Source organism: Corvus hawaiiensis, chromosome 21 (assembly GCF_020740725.1).
Source record: "Corvus hawaiiensis isolate bCorHaw1 chromosome 21, bCorHaw1.pri.cur, whole genome shotgun sequence".
Classification (NCBI taxonomy): Eukaryota; Metazoa; Chordata; class Aves; order Passeriformes; family Corvidae; genus Corvus; species Corvus hawaiiensis.
Window position 1 is genome coordinate 5498226 of NC_063233.1, and position 16532 is coordinate 5514757.

The window sequence follows — 16532 nt, forward strand, 5'->3', positions numbered from 1 at the left end:
GCACGCCGCGCGGGCCCGTCGTTCCCGGGGCTGTCGCACGGCGGAGCGGCTCCTGCCGGCCACCGTCGTGCCCACGCCGCCATGTTTGTGCAGGGCGCGGCCTCCGCTGCCCGCACAGCGCCGGGACGGGAGCGCGGAGGGAGCGGAGGCGCGGAGAGGCGAGCGGGAGGACCCTCCTCACCGCCCCCGGGAGAAGGCAGCGGAGAAAGGGGCTGTAATACGGCTCCGACACCGGTCGCGGCGCGCCCTCCGCTTAAAGCATCACTCTGCCCTTCTCAAAGATGGCAGGGCGGGCTTCGCCCTACTCCAGGATGGCGGCGGGGCGGCCCCGCCCCGGGGCGGTGGAGCGGCGGCGCCCGGTGCAGCCGGGGTGTCCTTGCGACGGGCCCGGGGTCCGGGGCGCGGGGCCATGCTCGCCTGGGTGGCCAGGGCTGCGGTAAGAGCGACATCGGGAGGGGCGGCTCCGCCAGGACCGGCCGGGGACGGGGCGTGAGGTGGCGGCCGAGCGGGTCGAGGGTCCCTGCGCCGGGCGGGGCACAGGGCGGGAGAGCAGGCCCGGGTCCGTGCGGGACCTTCAGCTGGGGCAGGGCAGGCGGTGGCTCCCGGCGGTGCCACTGTCGAGTGCGGCCCCGCGCCCCAGCCTGGGGCACAAGCCCGGGTCCCCGGTCAGGGACGGGCGGGCGAGTGGTTCGGATGGGCTCGGTGCCACCTTCCCCGGGAGCGGGGCAGGGACCCTGCCGAAGTCAGTCCCCCAGGCCCGCTGGTGTCTTCCCGTGCCTGGCGGCAGCGTGCGCGCTGAAGCTGTCCGGGATGGAGATGACAGAGTCCCAAATTGTTACGTTTGGAAGGGATCTCTGGAGATCACGCAGTCCAACCCCCCCTGCCAGGGGTCACCTGGAGCAGGTGACACAGAAACGTGTCCAGGTGGGTTTGGAATATCTCCAGAGAGGGAGACTCCACGCCCTCCCTGAGCACAGTGCTCTGCCATCCCCAAGGTAAAAAAGTTATTCCACATGTTGAGGGCAGACTTCCTGTGTTTTTAGTTTATGGCCATTGCTGCCCCTCTTGTCACTGGGCACCACTGAAGAGAGTCTGGCACAACCGTCTTGACACCCACCTTGGTGATATTTATATGCATTGAGATTCCCTCTCAGCCTCCTCTTCAAGTTAAACAGGCTCAACTCCCACAGTCTCTCAGTCTCCTCATATGAGAGATGCTCAAGTCCCGTAATTATCTTTATGTCCTCTGCTGGACCCTCTCCAGCAGTACCTTGTCTTTCTTGTACTGAGATGTCCAGTTGGGGCTGCACAGCAGAAAGGTGGCTGCTGGACAGGGAGGGGCCAGGGAAGCCCAGGCAGACTGCATCGTTGGCTCCCAACGTGCCCATCCTGCACACACGGCAGAGCTGTCAGATCCCTGTCAGGCTTGGGAGCTGCTCACTGGGAGCAGTCCCTTACAGGTCCTGAGAGGAGGAGACAGAGCAGCAGGACAGCAACTACAGTGTGGATCCATTCCCAGAGTTACTGAGGGAGCAGGCAGAGCCAGTTGTCTCTGGGCTTAAGGGGTACTCCAGCTTCTGATTTAAAAATAAAAGACAAACCTCTGACATCCTAACACTCAATGCTGTGGCTGTGCTGAGAATCAGCTATGAAATTCCTCCTGCTCCCCGTGAGGTGGATTTCCTTTCCCACCAGCTTTGCAGGCTCTGCAAAAGGTCCTTTGCTGTGTGGGAACGTGGCTCGGCAGCTCGGCTGGCCCTCTCTGCACACCCTGCTCCAGTGGTGTTCGTCTTCCTGCTGCTTGTGGGGAGGGGCAGGCTGTTCCCTCTGTTTGCTGTCAGCTGCCTCTTCGGCTCAGATCACTGTTCCTCCTCCCACCAAATCGTTGAGTTTAACTGCAAACCAAACAAGCAGGGGACAGCAAAGAGGGAAGATAAAAATGCATTCCACATTTTAACATTCAGTGGCTTCCCTGAGTTTGTTTTTGGATTTTCATTGTTATGCCATAGAAAATCTACAGCTGTTTGTTTGGAATCATCATACTCTATTCAACCTATGCAGACTGCACTCATCTACCCCTCAATTCATTAGACAGACACGAAGGAGGGGTTGAGATTCCTTGTGACTGCATGGCACTCTTATTGCCCTGCTGTGGAGTTACTTTTTGGTTGATTTTTTTTTAGGAGTTGACAACCCAGAACTCCCCAAAGTCTCAGCTTGCAATAATGACCACACATGCATGGGGAGTGAGGGCAGTTGAGATACTCCCCATGGTGCCATCTCCAGGACATAAACTGGGGTCTCTCCTGCCTTATATCCAGGTGTCTCTCCCAACAGCCATGGTAGTTTTGTGGTCCTGGCAAAGGCTGAGGGAACAACATCCCCAGCACCTCCCCCAGCACTTCTGCCCTGGCTGGAGCCCAGAGCTTAATCAGAGAGAGGCTCTGCCCAGGTATTGATCAGCACCACTGTTCAGAGCCACTGACAGTCAGGGCTGCCCAGAGAGGCACCTTCAGGGCAGTTGTCGCAAACCAATGGGCTCGTAAGTGCCAGCCCTTGAGCCCTCTGATCGGAGCAGTCATGTGGCAGTTGGCTAATGAGATGACGCCCTGCACGGGCAGCACATTGTCAGGTGGAAGAGGAGACCCAGACAGGCCGAGGGAGAGGTTTACAGTCTTTTCTGTCCTACCAGCCATGGATAGGAAGCAGAAGCAAGCAGAGAAGGTACAGTATGCCCACGCTGCTGTGATCAACACCCTTCTCTTCTTCCCAGTCCCACTCTTTTTTCATGCTTCAAAAATTCCTCCTCCTGTTGTTTTTCTCATTCCTTCTCCAAACCTCAATCTCACAGCTCTTGCCAGGTTCCACAAAGAGCACAGGGCAGTTTCTGTGGGGGGCTTTGTCACCTTGTAGATTTAGCTCTTTCTTCTCTGTGCTTAACTGATGGGAGGAGGTATGGGGACAGCTATTTTCTCACTGCTTTGGAAGTCAAAGGGAATGTTCTCAGTGGCTTTGCATCCTCAGTACACTGACAATGCAAAGTCCAGAGTCCTGCAGGAGTGTCTGATTCAGTAGATCCATTGGAGAGGGAGGTGTAGAGGGAACTAGAAACCTTGAGAGTAATATTGAAACATCTTCAAGTTGAAGAATGTCCAACCCTGTTCATTCAAAAGGATGTTGTTACTCTTTTTGGGGAAAACTGGTGAGTTGACTTCCGGGCGAGCACTTGGGTTTGCTCTGTTTTATTTCTCCAGCCAGGGAGGTGGTTGGTACTTTCTAAGGCTTTTGCTCCCATGTGACCCGACTGGATGCCAGGAGCCTGTTGGCGTCAGCCCCAGTTTCCTGAACAGGCAGAGAAGAGGCATTTTAATCCTGCCCCAAACTTAGCTAGATTCTGCCTCCTCAAAGCCAGAAGGGTAGTTTGGTTTGGCACAAGGATTCTGCTTAACTTTTTAGCCTTATGCTGTTGTAAGAAATAATGAAAGTTTCTGATAGTACAGAAAGTTGTTTCTTTCACAACTTTCTTCCCACTTACCATGGGATGGGAGAATTTGAATTTGTCCATCACATGGAGACTCTCAGCTGGAGGGTGTCCAGAGAGTGGGGACGTGTGTCATTATCCCAGCAGCTATTTCTCTGAGGAGCTGAGAATTGGTATCTTGGGAGATGGAGTTTCTCTTTCGCAGCTTTCCTGGATGTCCTGCACCCTCTCCAGCACACAGCTGTGCTCTGCTCCCAGGCTGGGACACCCGTGTGCCCACAGAGAGGCTGGGATGGAGACTCCTGGATCCAGGTTGTTTGCTACCTCGGGGAAAGTTTTGTCTCGACATTTTCTCTGTGCTTTGCAGGCCAGGCCCTGTGGCCTGCTGAAGCCGACAGCTCTAGACAAGATCCCGGGCAGATTCCAGCTCCACCAGGAAGCACTGCCCCACCTGCCCGTGCCACCACTCCAGCAGACACTGGATCGGTACCTGCTGGCCCTGCAGCCCATCATCAGCCCCGAGGAGCTGAGCCACACACAGGAGCTGGTGGCTGAGTTCCGCAAGCCGGGAGGCGTTGGGGAGAGGCTGCAGAAAGGCCTGGAGAGAAGAGCCAGGAAAACAGAGAACTGGGTAGGTCAGGGCTCTGTCCCCAGCTCCGATTAGGGAGGGTGGAGGGCTGATGTGCACCTCTCCCCTGTCCTAGCTGCATCCACTGGGCACCTGTGCTTTAATGGCATCACCTTCGTGACCAGTTTGCTGCTGATCTCCCCAAGCTGTGCAAACTCCACACCAGGACTTGGGTGAGCAGAGAGATTATGGCAGAACAGGGAGTCACTGGCCCTGCCTGTGGCTGCTGAAGCCTTGAACCTGTCTGCATCACACAGCTGCCCCAAGAAGTTGAAGGAAACCCTCTGCTCAAGCCCCGCACCAAAAGCCCCCCATGCCTTGCTCAAATCCTCCTCTCCCCTTCCATGTGCATAGCACAAACCCCACACACTTTGTTTGCAAAATGTGGGACAGAACTGGGGGAAGGATGCTGAGACCCATCAGCCACGCTTGGGTTGGACAGCAGCAGTTCCCTGCACGTTTTCTTTCTCCATCCCAGCTCTCAGACTGGTGGCTGAAGACAGCTTACCTGGAATATCGCCTGCCAGTTGTGGTCCACTCCAGCCCAGGCGTGGTTTTACCTAAGCAGGATTTTCTGGATCGACAAGGTCAGCTCAGGTAAAGTCCTTTTCTACCTTCCCTTAGGTTATAGGTGGGATGAGCATTCTGTGCTGAACAGGGATGAGGGTATTAAGGCAGATTGGGAAAGAGTAATTACTATGTGGTCCCCAGGTCTGAGCTGTCTGTGCTGTAAGAAAACTCCTGGTTGCACCAGACTATAAATATTTAATCAGGAGAGAAAGAGTCCAGTGGTTCAGGTATTAAACAGGGACTGAAAAACTACATTTAGGTCTTTGCTCAAGCACAGATCTTCACTGCAAAATGGTCCCATCACTGGCTGGAGACATTGTGAGGATGTACTGGAAGCACTATGATTGTATGTGCAGTTAAAGGAGACATAAAAAGTAGCCCAGGCATGTAAAGGAGATCACCCAGAAATGCCTCTGGAGTTTGCTAGTTTATAGGGATGGGGGAGCTTGACAGGGACTGTCCCCTATTGTGTCATTTCACTTGTGATTTATGGTTTGGGAAACTTCACAGTGACCAGCCTTCCCACTGTGAGCTTTTCCTTGAAATCAGACCCTGCCATGCCCTCTTGTCCTCATGGGCTCCCTTTAATTTTTAACCACTGCTAGGAGTGTGGTGAATCCACCTGCAAAACTTTAGCACTGACCTTTACACAGTTACCTTTGCCACAGTTACCAGTCAGCACTGCCCTGGCAGACCAAAAGTACCAGGGGATCAGTGAGGCTGGGAACAAATCCTCCCTCCCACTGTCTGATACACCTCAGCAGAGGATAAGCCTTATGACAGTGCAAGAGTACACAAACGTCTTTGAAAGCTGTCATATTATTGACTCTTAAGTTTTCCAAATAATCTGGAGAACTGCCAGTGCCCAACCAGTGGAATTCATCAGTTGCATAAAAATGTGGGCTCCTGTGTGAAATACAATCTAAATGTGTGTTTGGGTAGTCTGTGGCTGCACAAAGAAGTTTGACAGTGCAGCTTGAAATTAAAGCTTCCAAAAGCAGAAAGCAAATTTGGGATTTGGTGCTTTTCTACTCCTTAACCTGTCAAAACTGCTGGCTGAAAGCAAGTTGACCAACCTCTCCCATCTCCTTGAGCCCAAACTCCAGGCTGTTCATTCTCTGGAAATGCCTCTCTCACTGGTGTTTCCCTCAGGTTCTGCAATAACGCTGAGAAATTTTCATTGAAAACTGCTTTGCAGAATGTCTCATTAAACAGAACCCTTAGGTTCTTGGAGTTGTGCCCACTGATCTTTCCTAGGGATGGGTAGGCTGAGCTAATCTAAAGGACACTGCCTGCAAATGCCGAATGCTGGCACCACCTCAACTCAGCCAACCACAACCTCCTGTCCCAGTGGCCTCCTGCCTCCTTCATGGAGAGGTGAGACCTCCCATGTCAGAGAAGGCTGATCTGTCACTCCCAGATAAGCAGTTTGATGTGGCTTGTCACAACCCTGCTGGGAGCTGGCATTGGCAGTGTTTGAGTTGATCCTGGTAAGCACAACACCTCAGTGTCCACATGTGGCACATCTGCCTTTGTTTCCAAGCCCCCGATGCCAGAGGAAGGTTCTCTGGAGTTGTGTTAGCAGCAGGATGTTCACTGGGGTAGGAACTCAGTCAGCAGTGGTGTCTTGAATGCAGGGAGAAACAGCTGCATCTTGGCTTGACACTCCAAGGTGGCCCCTGGCCAGGGAAGGGCAGAAATCCCCTTCTCTTGGTGCTGTTTTAATGCCGAGAATCAGAACTCAGATGTGATAAAATCATAACACATCAGTAGCAAACGCTACTGTTAGAGGGTCATTAATGCATGACTGAATCCTGCTTTCTTGCAAGCTGTCCAGAATTCCTTGGCTGTAGAGTAAGACACATTAAAAAACAAAGTGCCACATGGTAGGACTATCCAGCAATCTCAAATCACAGCCCAGAGTGGCTGTATCATTGAACCAGAGATGGGCACAATGGGGGCTTGGCAGAAAGGCTGAGCTTTCTGAGGAGCAGAGAACAGCTCTGCTAATCCTCCTCAGCTCGTCCCTCAGCCCCAGACAGTCTGTGCTTGATCTCAGCTTGCTACCTTTGGTATTTTTCCAGGTTTGCTGCCAAGCTGATCGAGGGTATCCTGGATTTCAAGTCCATGATTGACAAGTGAGTTACTGACCCTCCTGACAGCTCACACAGCTTCCTTACTGTCAGAGAGAGGCTGAGCCTTGTCCAGAAATCTCCCTTCCACGTAGAAAGGCAAGAGATGACGGCACATATTTGAAGAGAGATACTGTAATGGCCAGCACTGCTCACTGCCACAGTCCCCTCCACTGGAAAAAAGCAAACTTACTCTTCCATCTTCACATTGTTTACTTTAATGCTTTCATTGGCATGTGAAACGTGCTTGGAGGGAGCAAGCACAACTGACAGTCCCATGGAGCTTTGCACTTCTGTTTGCTCACAGGACAAGCTACAGCTCAGGCAGCAGGAATTTGAGTCTCTAATTTTGGGTTCCTGGTGTTTCTCATCTCCCAGCTAGATGGGATGAGCTCTAGAGAAATTTGTTCCTCTCTTACCCTTTTTCTTTTGGTCACCAGCAAATCTCTGCTGGACATGCCTTATTTAAGGTCCAAAAATATGCTTACCAACACCAACAGTCAGACAAGGTTCAGGGTAGTTGGAATATGACTGCAGAAGCGAGTGATTGAGCCGCTGCCTAGTTCGTGAGTCATAGCAGCACATCAGACACTCGTCACTCAGCCCTACAGCCATAGCAGCACATCAGACACTCGTCACTCAGCCCTACAGCCATAGAGTAGGTCCAGAGATCTGATTCTCTGGTGTCACAGAAAGGACAGTTTTTTCCCCTTCCCAAATGAAAGGCCAGCAAACAGACATTTTTTGTAGCCCGTACTAAGAAAGCTGATAGGAATGGGGAAGGACAGCCCCTTTTTTATGCCACCAACACCTTTAGGTTTTGTGCGAGGGAGAGAGTGCGTGCAGCTATAGGGCTGAGCCTGTGCCCCATGTGGGGAGCACAGGCCTGCTCACACTGATCTGTTTTCTCTCTCCTCCTCCTTACTTTGCTGTGTCTCCAGTGAGACCCTTCCAGTGGAGTACATGGGTGGGAAGCCCCTCTGCATGAACCAGTACTACCAGATCCTCTCCTCCTGCCGCATTCCCGGGCCCAAGCGGGACTCCATTGTCAACTATGCCAAAGGCAAAAAGCAGTCCAGGCACATCACAGTGGTTCACAACTTCCAGGTAGGGGAGCTGCTGGGCTTTCAAGATTTGTTGAGATGCAGCTGTCCCTTTCACTAGCTGTTATCCAGAGGGAAGGGAATAACAAAGTCTCTGCCCACAAGCTTTGCCTCACCAGGGATTTGTTCCTGCTCCCTTTATCCCCTTTGCCTAGCTACAGAATTGACATGGGTAAGCAACAGACTAGAGGCAGAAAAATGCTGTCTTCTGCTGTTTCTTGTCCCTGCAATTCCTGTCTCCCAAAGATCATGTCTGCAATTGGAAACTGAAAGAGGAAATTGGATAACAAACACTCCCACTGCAGCTTAGTCTCAGAAACAGGAATTCCTCATTGGCCCTTGTTACTATGGCTTCATAAAACCAGGACTGTATTTATGCCCTGCAAGGGAAGCTGGACTTGGGTCTCTCATTTCTGAGCATCCTTCAAAGGTCTTGCAAGCTAAGTTCTTAGGCCAGGTCTTACCTTCTCAAAGTAGCTGTTCCTGGTTTCTGGGGTTGGACAATAATGATCTCTCATGTTCTGTCTCTGTCTTTGCCTGCTCTTCTCACCTTCAGTTCTTTGAGCTGGATGTTTACAACAGTGATGGATCTCCCCTTACTGCTGACCAGCTCTTCATTCAGCTGGAGAAGATTTGGAACACCTCCCTCCAAACAAACAAAGAACCTATTGGGATCCTCACCACCAATCACCGAAACAGCTGGGCAAAAGCCTACAACAACCTCCTGAAAGGTCTGTAGAGCCCCTAATACACAAGTGTTAATAAACACTGCAGATCCTTGAACAACAAACCTCACCACTGTGCTCTGCTCAGTTCTTTCCTCTGGAAGCTTGTTTTGGACACATAACATGAGCTTTCCACCTTCAAGAAACAACCATTACAATCTATTGTAATTTTTGGGTTGGAAGGTACAGATTCAAAGTGTGAAGTGTAGTGAAATCCCAGAGTTTGTTGCCTTGCAATGGAGAGGATGTAAGAAAAGTGAAAAAAGGAGGGTGAATGCAGCATGTTTACACCTGTAACAACCCAGCTGGCTGCAATTTTAATAGCTGTGGACACCCCCAGTGAGGTACAGTGGGAACCCAACACTGCGTCCTTCAAACCCACTCTTTCAAATTTCAATCTCCTTCCAATGACACAACTCCCTCTCTTACTCATGGTTCATTTCTCTCACAGATAAGACCAACAAGGAATCCGTGCGTGCGATTGAGAAGAGCATCTGCACCGTGTGCCTGGATGCCCCCATGCCCCGGGTGTCCGAGGACATCTACAAAAGCCGCGTGGCCGCGCAGATGCTGCACGGTGGCGGCAGCCGCTTGAACAGCGGCAACCGATGGTTCGACAAAACCCTGCAGGTAAGAGCTAATGCTCTAAAGGTGCTGAAGAGATGGCTCTGGAAATGTTTCCTGAGAGTAAAAAGTCAAAAAAAATCCCAGGAACCTTTTGCAGGCAAGGTTCTCATGTCAAGAGAGTGGAAAAACAAGGGAGACAAGGAGTGGTGTCTGACAGCATGAGATCCTGTGGTTCCCCCTGCAGTCACCAGCATTCACTGCTGCCTCAGGGACTTGTTTCTTTTCTGCCTCTGCCCAAGTTTATTCAGTGCAGCAGGTCTTTGTGTTCCTTACAAATCAATTTTCTGCCTGCGGTGAACAATGCCTCCTCTGCTCGGAGGCAGCCCAAACGATGGGAGGTCTGTTCCTTGGATCTCCTCCAGGCTTGTCACTTTTCCTGGTTCTGCCAGAAGCTGCCCAATGGCATTTTGTTTTGTATTTTGAAACATGCAACTGCCACCCCACAGCATCCCTCTGATCTCTTCTCCATTCAGTCTTGTCAAGATCCTTCAATAGCAGCTGCTGTTGGAGCTTTTCCTTCATTAGTTGGTATATCCTGGCTTGCAGATTGTAGCAATGGTGCTTTAGAGGACTTTCCTTGTACCTGCTGAACTCCTCATAGTGTTTTCAGCTGGTTTGTTCCTATTTGGAACTCTTCACCAGTGGGATAAAGTTCAGATGTTGCAGCTGATTGAAAAGAATGGGTAAGCCAGCATGTGGTGATGTTACTCCTGTACTGTGAGTGCATCTCAGTAAATCAGAACCATTGAACCTCTGTATCGCCAAAGCACTGAGCACACCAATATGTCAGGCACACCCTTATCCAGGGAATTTTGCAGAACTCTTAACAGTGCTCTCAGATCTTCTGCACCTCCTGAAAGGCTTCCACTGCTGTCCTGCTAAAGGAGACCTTTCGGTGTGCAAGGACAGGCTCTGATACAGACAGGGAGACAGTGAGGTCTCTCCGGGTATCTCGTGCCTCACACACTGCCTGTCTTCAACGCTGTCCTCTCGTGCTTCTCTCCCAGTTCATCATTGCTGAAGATGGCTCCTGTGGTCTCGTATATGAGCATGCTCCCTCTGAAGGCCCACCCATCGTTGCTCTTCTGGATCACATTGTGGAGTTCACGTGAGTCCTGCCCCTGCTTTTCCTCAGCGTTGGAGATCCCTTATTGGCACTGTGAGGGGTTTGTCGGGCTGTGACCAGTGTCACCGTTAGGGAAGATCTCCTGTGCATTTCTATGCTCTGGCATTCCTAGCTGAGCCTCATGCCAAAGGTCTGGTCAAACAGAACCATTTCTCTGTGCAGGAAGAAACCTGAGGAGGTGGTCAAATCCTCCATGGTTCCTCTGCCAATGCCCAAAAAGCTGCGGTTTAACATCACCCCAGAAATCAAGAACGACATAGAGAAGGCAAAGCAAAACCTCAACATGTGAGTATGAAGCAGTGGAGAGCTGGGTGGGTGACCGAAAGAGTAATTCATGCCCCCCTTTGGAGCATGCCAGTGGTTTAAATGAGGCTTTCCCCACTGCAGCCAGGGAGTTTTCCTGGTGACTTCTGGGATCAACAGCATTAAGCTGAGCTGAAAAGCACTGCCAGGAATAAGGTCAGAGGTGCTGACCTGGTTATTACTGATTCATCCCATTTGCTGAGAAAGAGCAAGGCTGTACTGGATCCAGCTAAGAATACTGGAGCATGAACACACACATGACCATCTAACCTAGTGAAGTTTTTCAGCAGTGGCCAAAAATTCTTACCTCTGTGGTGCTGCCCAAAGAGATCCACATGTGCTGGAGCTCTCTGTCCCTGCATAGGTCAGATCCAGATGGTCTGTTCCCTCTGAGCCTTGTGAAAGCAAATCCATTCCTCTGTGTTACAAGAATGAGCAACAAGCAAAGGAACAGTTCCTCTTTCTTTCCTTGTAGAATGGTTGAAGATCTGGATATCAAAGTCATGGTCTTTCATCAGTTTGGGAAAGGTTTCCCCAAGTCAGAGAAGATAAGCCCTGATGCTTTTATCCAGCTGGCCTTGCAGCTGGCATACTTCAGGTAAGACCACCCATAGGTCATTCCTCAACCTCCTCACTGACAGACTCAAACACATGAGCTTGATAAAGGTGGCACAGACAAGGCTCTTCCAGCGCAGACTCACTTGTGTGGCTTTCTCCTCCCTGTCCCAGGATGTATGGCCACGCCTGTGCCACGTACGAGAGCGCGTCACTGAGGATGTTCCGCCTGGGCCGCACCGACACCATTCGCTCCACCTCTGTGGACTCCCTCAAGTTTGTGCAATCCATGGACAGCCCTGACAAATCGGTGAGGATCTCAAAGAAGTGGAGTAAGAGGAATCCAGAAAAAACTTATTTGGCTAACCCTGTGTCATCTGGTTTCAGCTATGGAGGCCTGCACCCCATATTCAGCTATACCATAGCTTGCAGTATCTTTACACATCAGGGGTTTAATTTAACTTTTCCTTCACATGTACTGAAAGCCTGGGAAACATCATGTGGATGTTTCTTAGCCCACCAAAAAGTCCCCTGTAAGTCTGTTCAGCTACTCAAACTAAGTTCTGCTACTGATGGATGAACTCCATTCAGAATGAAGTAATGCTGACAAACAAAATGATGTAAAAATTAATTCTAGTAAATATTAGTTTCATGCACACACAAGGCAGAAATGTCCTCCATCCTAGAGAACAGCCAAAATTAGGTTCTCCATTCAGCAAAAAAACCTAAACAGATCTGTGTGTTCTCAGGACCAGGAGAAAGCAGACCTGCTGAGGAGAGCCACACAGGCCCACAGGGAATACACAGACATGGTGAGTGTCCTCTCTGCAGCCAGGCTTGGGGGTTTACCCAGCAAATGAGAGTTCTGGGAAAGACAAGACCTTAACACCTTTTGCTTCTGACAAAGCAGTGTGGCTATTAGTGTTGCAAAGGTCTGACTCTGATCTGACAGTGCTCTACAGCCACAGACTGAATCCTCTCTAGCTGGTGTGTTAAGTGTCCCTTGTGACTGGCCTAACGGAAAGAATCAAATACTAAAATAGCTTCATTTCTTACCATCATTGTTGCCGATAAATGCCAAAGTTGAACGGCGAGTGCTTAAACCAGAGGGAGTCCACGGGCAGGAACTGTAAGATTGTTTCCGCTGGTATGTTTAATTTCACAGTCCTTATGAACAAGACTATTGGTCTTAAAGGCAAGATCTAGTTTCCTTCTAACTTTAAACATTTAGAGACTTTCTAGAAGTGTTCTTTTCTTTAACCCAAAGAAATAGTTTTGCTCACTTGCTGCTGGCCTGGCTTTCATCTGTCCATCCTTCCTTCCCTCCAGGCCATACGGGGCAATGCAATAGACCGGCACCTCTTGGGGCTGAAGCTCCAGGCAATCGAGGACCTGGTGAGCATGCCCGAGCTCTTCATGGACACAGCCTATGCTGTTGCAATGCACTTCAATCTCTCAACCAGCCAGGTACAACTCATCTGAGCCAGCAGTGCTGTTTCTTTTCATGCCTTCCTTCTCCACATTTCTCTTCAGTTCCTTTCTGTTAGAAACTCATTTACATTGGGGTCAGAAATTTCTAAGCTTGCTGCCAATCCCGCAAAGCTACAGATCTGATCTTACAGCTGCCACAGTCCCTCACAGACATGTAGAACACTAACATAACCGAAGCTAGGATCACCAAGAGCGTTTGGTGTCTAAATCCAAGTGAGATCAATGAAGTCAGCAGCCAGAACAGCTTTGTATTAAGTGCTGTGCTCTGATTCTTACTGAATAGGTCTACTTGTGACTTACTACAAGCTTACCCTGGGGAGAAGCACTCCTTTGCAAATGCAGAGGAAAACACATTGCTGCTAAATTATAGGATCCAGCTCGTGTGTGGTGGGAGGTGAGGCTGACCAAAGGCCCTTCTGGAGCAGTTTAATGAGATGAGTTTCCTCTGTTGACAGAGCTGTTTGCATTTGGTAGCTTCATTTTTCTCTGACTGGTCAGCAGGTTTTAATCACATTGTCTCCACAGGTCCCAGCCAAGACAGATTGTGTGATGTGTTTTGGTCCCGTGGTTCCAGATGGCTATGGAGTCTGTTACAACCCTATGGAGGAACACATCAACTTTGCAGTTTCAGCCTTCAATAGCTGTGCTGACACAAACGCAGCCCGCATGGCACATTATCTTGAGAAAGCACTGCTAGACATGAGGTTCTTGCTCCAGGCAGCTCCCAAATCCAAACTGTAAGAGGGAAACCCCCCAGTTAAACGGGCTATCCCTGATGCACTGAAGCTCCCAGTTCCTCAGAAAATGATTGAGAGAACAGCTTGCCCTGGAACCTAAGAAGATATCTAGCATTTGTTTTCAGCAAGATGTTACAGAATAGTCACCCCGCAGATATCAGACTGCTGTAGTGAGAGGAAACACTGTCTCAACCAAAGCAGAACTGACAGGGCCTCTCCCATCAATGCAAAGTGCACCTTCCTGTCCTCAAAGAGGACTCAAATATGACTTTTATGAAAATTACTGTAAGGGAATACAGAAAGCACAGTCCTTACCAGTATCTAAATCCATTTGGTGAGGAAGGTAGTTCTTGTCCAGAAAAAGCAGGGAATGTTTATTGTATGACAGAACTACTGTAAGACCAAGTCTTTTTCCTGGTTTCATCTCCTGAAGAACATCTTCCAAACTTGACTGAAGATTTTTCTACTGCTCCAGCAAAACTTCATCACTGAACTTCAGCAAGGGGAGAAGGAAGTTAAGCCAGTGCAGATCCAGTCTCGTTAGAGCACACTGCACTACTTATCCCAGGCACTCCAGCCAGTACAGGCTTTACAGGAATGTTCCCTTCCCCTTGTTCAGGATACTGGGATCTCCTTTTTCTTACACTGACCCTCTTAACAATAGAATATGATGTGCTACAAACTAAGGTGATTTTTACTGTTTCAGGTTATTTTTGTTGTTGTTCTTGCACTGGGCTTTTTGTTAAGCTTCCTGCCATGGTCCTACCATTGATCTTCCAGCTCAGCCTAAAGCTTTTTCCCCATAAAGCTTCTACAAAACTCTCCTCACGCAAGTTTTGCCAGCTTTGGCTTTATGTACCTTCACATCTGCAGAGATGGGAAGGGATTTCCTATGCATTTGGCAGTACACTTGCTCCATGGTACCTTTCTTTGGAGCTGAGGAAAAGAAAAAGATGCTGACTCTGTTTACTAACCAGAAGGCCACATGCCTGATGTCCTTCAGGATACACACATTAACCCAATGTGATTTTATACCTTGCTTTCAGAAACAGCCTTTTTGTGCACAACGTTATGCCTGAGCTGTGGACAAATAAGGATGTTTCTGATCAGGAACTCCAGAACATACTTCCATTCCTGGCCCACAGTTAAAATCTTGTAAAAGCCAAAGGAAAAACAGCTGCAGAATCACCCTTCTTTCACATCACTCTGCTTCAACAAGGCAGGAAATCTTGAAAAACAGGAAGAAAGCTGAGTACACATGGACCCTGTAGGTGTTTCTGCATGGTGGCAGCCACTGTTCCTGCAGTAACAGCACAGCACCTTTTCTGCCCCTCTGGGGAGTTATTTCTTACTGAAATATTACTCCAATTCGTGCCAGCTTTATTGTGTGAGAGAATGATCTCATGATACTGTTTTCATGTTCAGTTGACAAACTTGAGACAGTAAAAGATCATATATAAACATTAACATACAATGGTAGCATAGTATGTACTTCCAACCAATCTGTCAGAACCCAAGCTCCTGACTACACTTTTATTTAGTAAAACCGTATGGTAATAAGGAATTGTAGTGCTATTTCTGCAGTAGGAATTCTGTATTTAAATTTCACACCCTTCAAGATGTGTCTGCTGGGACATCACCATAAACAAGAAGCATTAGGAGTGTGATGGCCTGTTTTGTTAAGAGGAAAATAATTGCAAGGGACATGATCAAAGTGCCTTGATGAACATATATGAAGAAATTTGCACTAAAGCTGTTTAAAGAAGAAGAAATCATTCTAATTTGTCTCTCAAAAGATACAAGCCAATGCTTTGGCGTTTTTTTTTTTTTTTCCTGAAAGGATGTTATTTCAAAGCTTCTATCTCATACCTACTAACAAACTTTAAAAGAGGAAAATTTAACTGAAACTCACCTGCACAGCCAGTGATTGTATGAACTGCCACTTTCACATCATCTACATGGATTTAGTTGATCTATTAGAAGAATCTTGAATGGAGTGAGACAGCCTAAAAACATGAATAGGAGCACTACAAACCTGCAAGCAGAAACCCCTGCTCTGGTGACTCCTCTGTATCAATGAGACTGAAAACTGCAAGAGGATACTCAGTATTATCAAACTCGAAGTGATTGTGTAAATACTACAGACAAGAATAAACCTTACTGGAATAACATCTGGATTTATGGAGCCTTTTACATGGAAAAAATAGTCCTTTTGCCAAAGTAATCCTCCCCCCATACTGAATCAGCCTCTGTTGCCAGAGGATGAGTTATTTTTCCATGTCTGCAATGCCTTCAAGCACAAGTAATGCCACTGAAGTATTTGAGACTGGCCCTTTTCCACTTCTGTCTCAAAGGGGAAGGCTCTCAAAGCAAAGTGCCTATTAAAGATTAAGCATAAGCATGTGCTGCTGAAGACTGTACCTCAGAAGATGGGATTGACCTATTCTGGATCTAAATCTGGATATCCCACTAGCTTCAGCAGCATACAGCTGCAAGGAGCAGACTGTCACACTGAAAGAGATACGAGATTCATAAACCACTTAATGCATCCTTACTGATACACAGAGCTGAAATTCAGATGAATGAGGCTGATTTTTAAAGTGCTTGAAAGGACACTAAAATCATTACAAGTTTTTTTTCCTTTTAAAAGTCTTTTCTTGTGGTACAAGTTCTAAAATGTGATGTCCTTCTGGTTCGTATCTTCTAGATTTTTTCAGTGTTGACTTACTGAATACTGTTCTCCTTGTTTCTGATTGTTTTATCAAGAGATGTCCATTGTCTTAAAGGCACATTAAGTAGAAGAAACTAAAGCTCCAGAAGAACTACTGATTTGGAATAAATTATTTCAGAAATTCATAGACTGAAAATATTCAGATAACTCTTGGGGTATGAGTGCAATTTTTGACACAGCCTGGTAGTGTTGCATGTTTTGCTGGTTAGCTGTGTTAAGTACTGTTGGGTAGTGGGATCCATGTCATGCAAAGTTTGGAAACGTTCATTGAATAAACTGAGACACAATAAACAGATAAATGCTACAAAAAGGCTTAAAATTCT

The 16532-nt window shown here is 48.5% G+C and overlaps 1 protein-coding gene across 2 annotated transcripts; it reads left to right on the top strand.

Moving 5' to 3' along the window:
• The first annotated feature begins 136 nt into the window (after positions 1-136).
• Positions 137-16528, top strand: CRAT (carnitine O-acetyltransferase). Of its 2 annotated transcripts, XM_048325266.1 has the most exons (15): positions 137-436; positions 2622-2724; positions 3849-4112; positions 4588-4706; positions 6764-6817; positions 7753-7918; positions 8471-8645; positions 9091-9269; positions 10274-10374; positions 10555-10677; positions 11171-11293; positions 11425-11560; positions 12000-12062; positions 12580-12717; positions 13267-16528. In XM_048325266.1, exons 1-15 carry the CDS (start codon positions 282-284, stop codon positions 13480-13482), a joined length of 2115 nt encoding a protein of 704 aa, XP_048181223.1. In that variant the 5' UTR covers positions 137-281; the 3' UTR covers positions 13483-16528. The 2 variants fall into 2 exon arrangements, with proteins under 2 accessions (XP_048181223.1, XP_048181224.1); XM_048325267.1 differs by lacking the exon at positions 2622-2724 and having other exon boundaries at positions 333-436.
• Positions 16529-16532: the final 4 nt, after the last annotated feature.

Bases quoted from the DNA above. Each gene is read 5' to 3' on its own strand.
- CRAT (XM_048325266.1), top strand. From the start codon at position 282: ATGGCAGGGCGGGCTTCGCCCTACTCCAGGATGGCGGCGGGGCGGCCC. The intron at 8,646-9,090 runs GTCTGTAGAGCC...TTTCTCTCACAG, and splicing joins CTACAACAACCTCCTGAAAG to ATAAGACCAACAAGGAATCC. The intron at 11,561-11,999 runs GTGAGGATCTCA...GTGTGTTCTCAG, and splicing joins TGGACAGCCCTGACAAATCG to GACCAGGAGAAAGCAGACCT.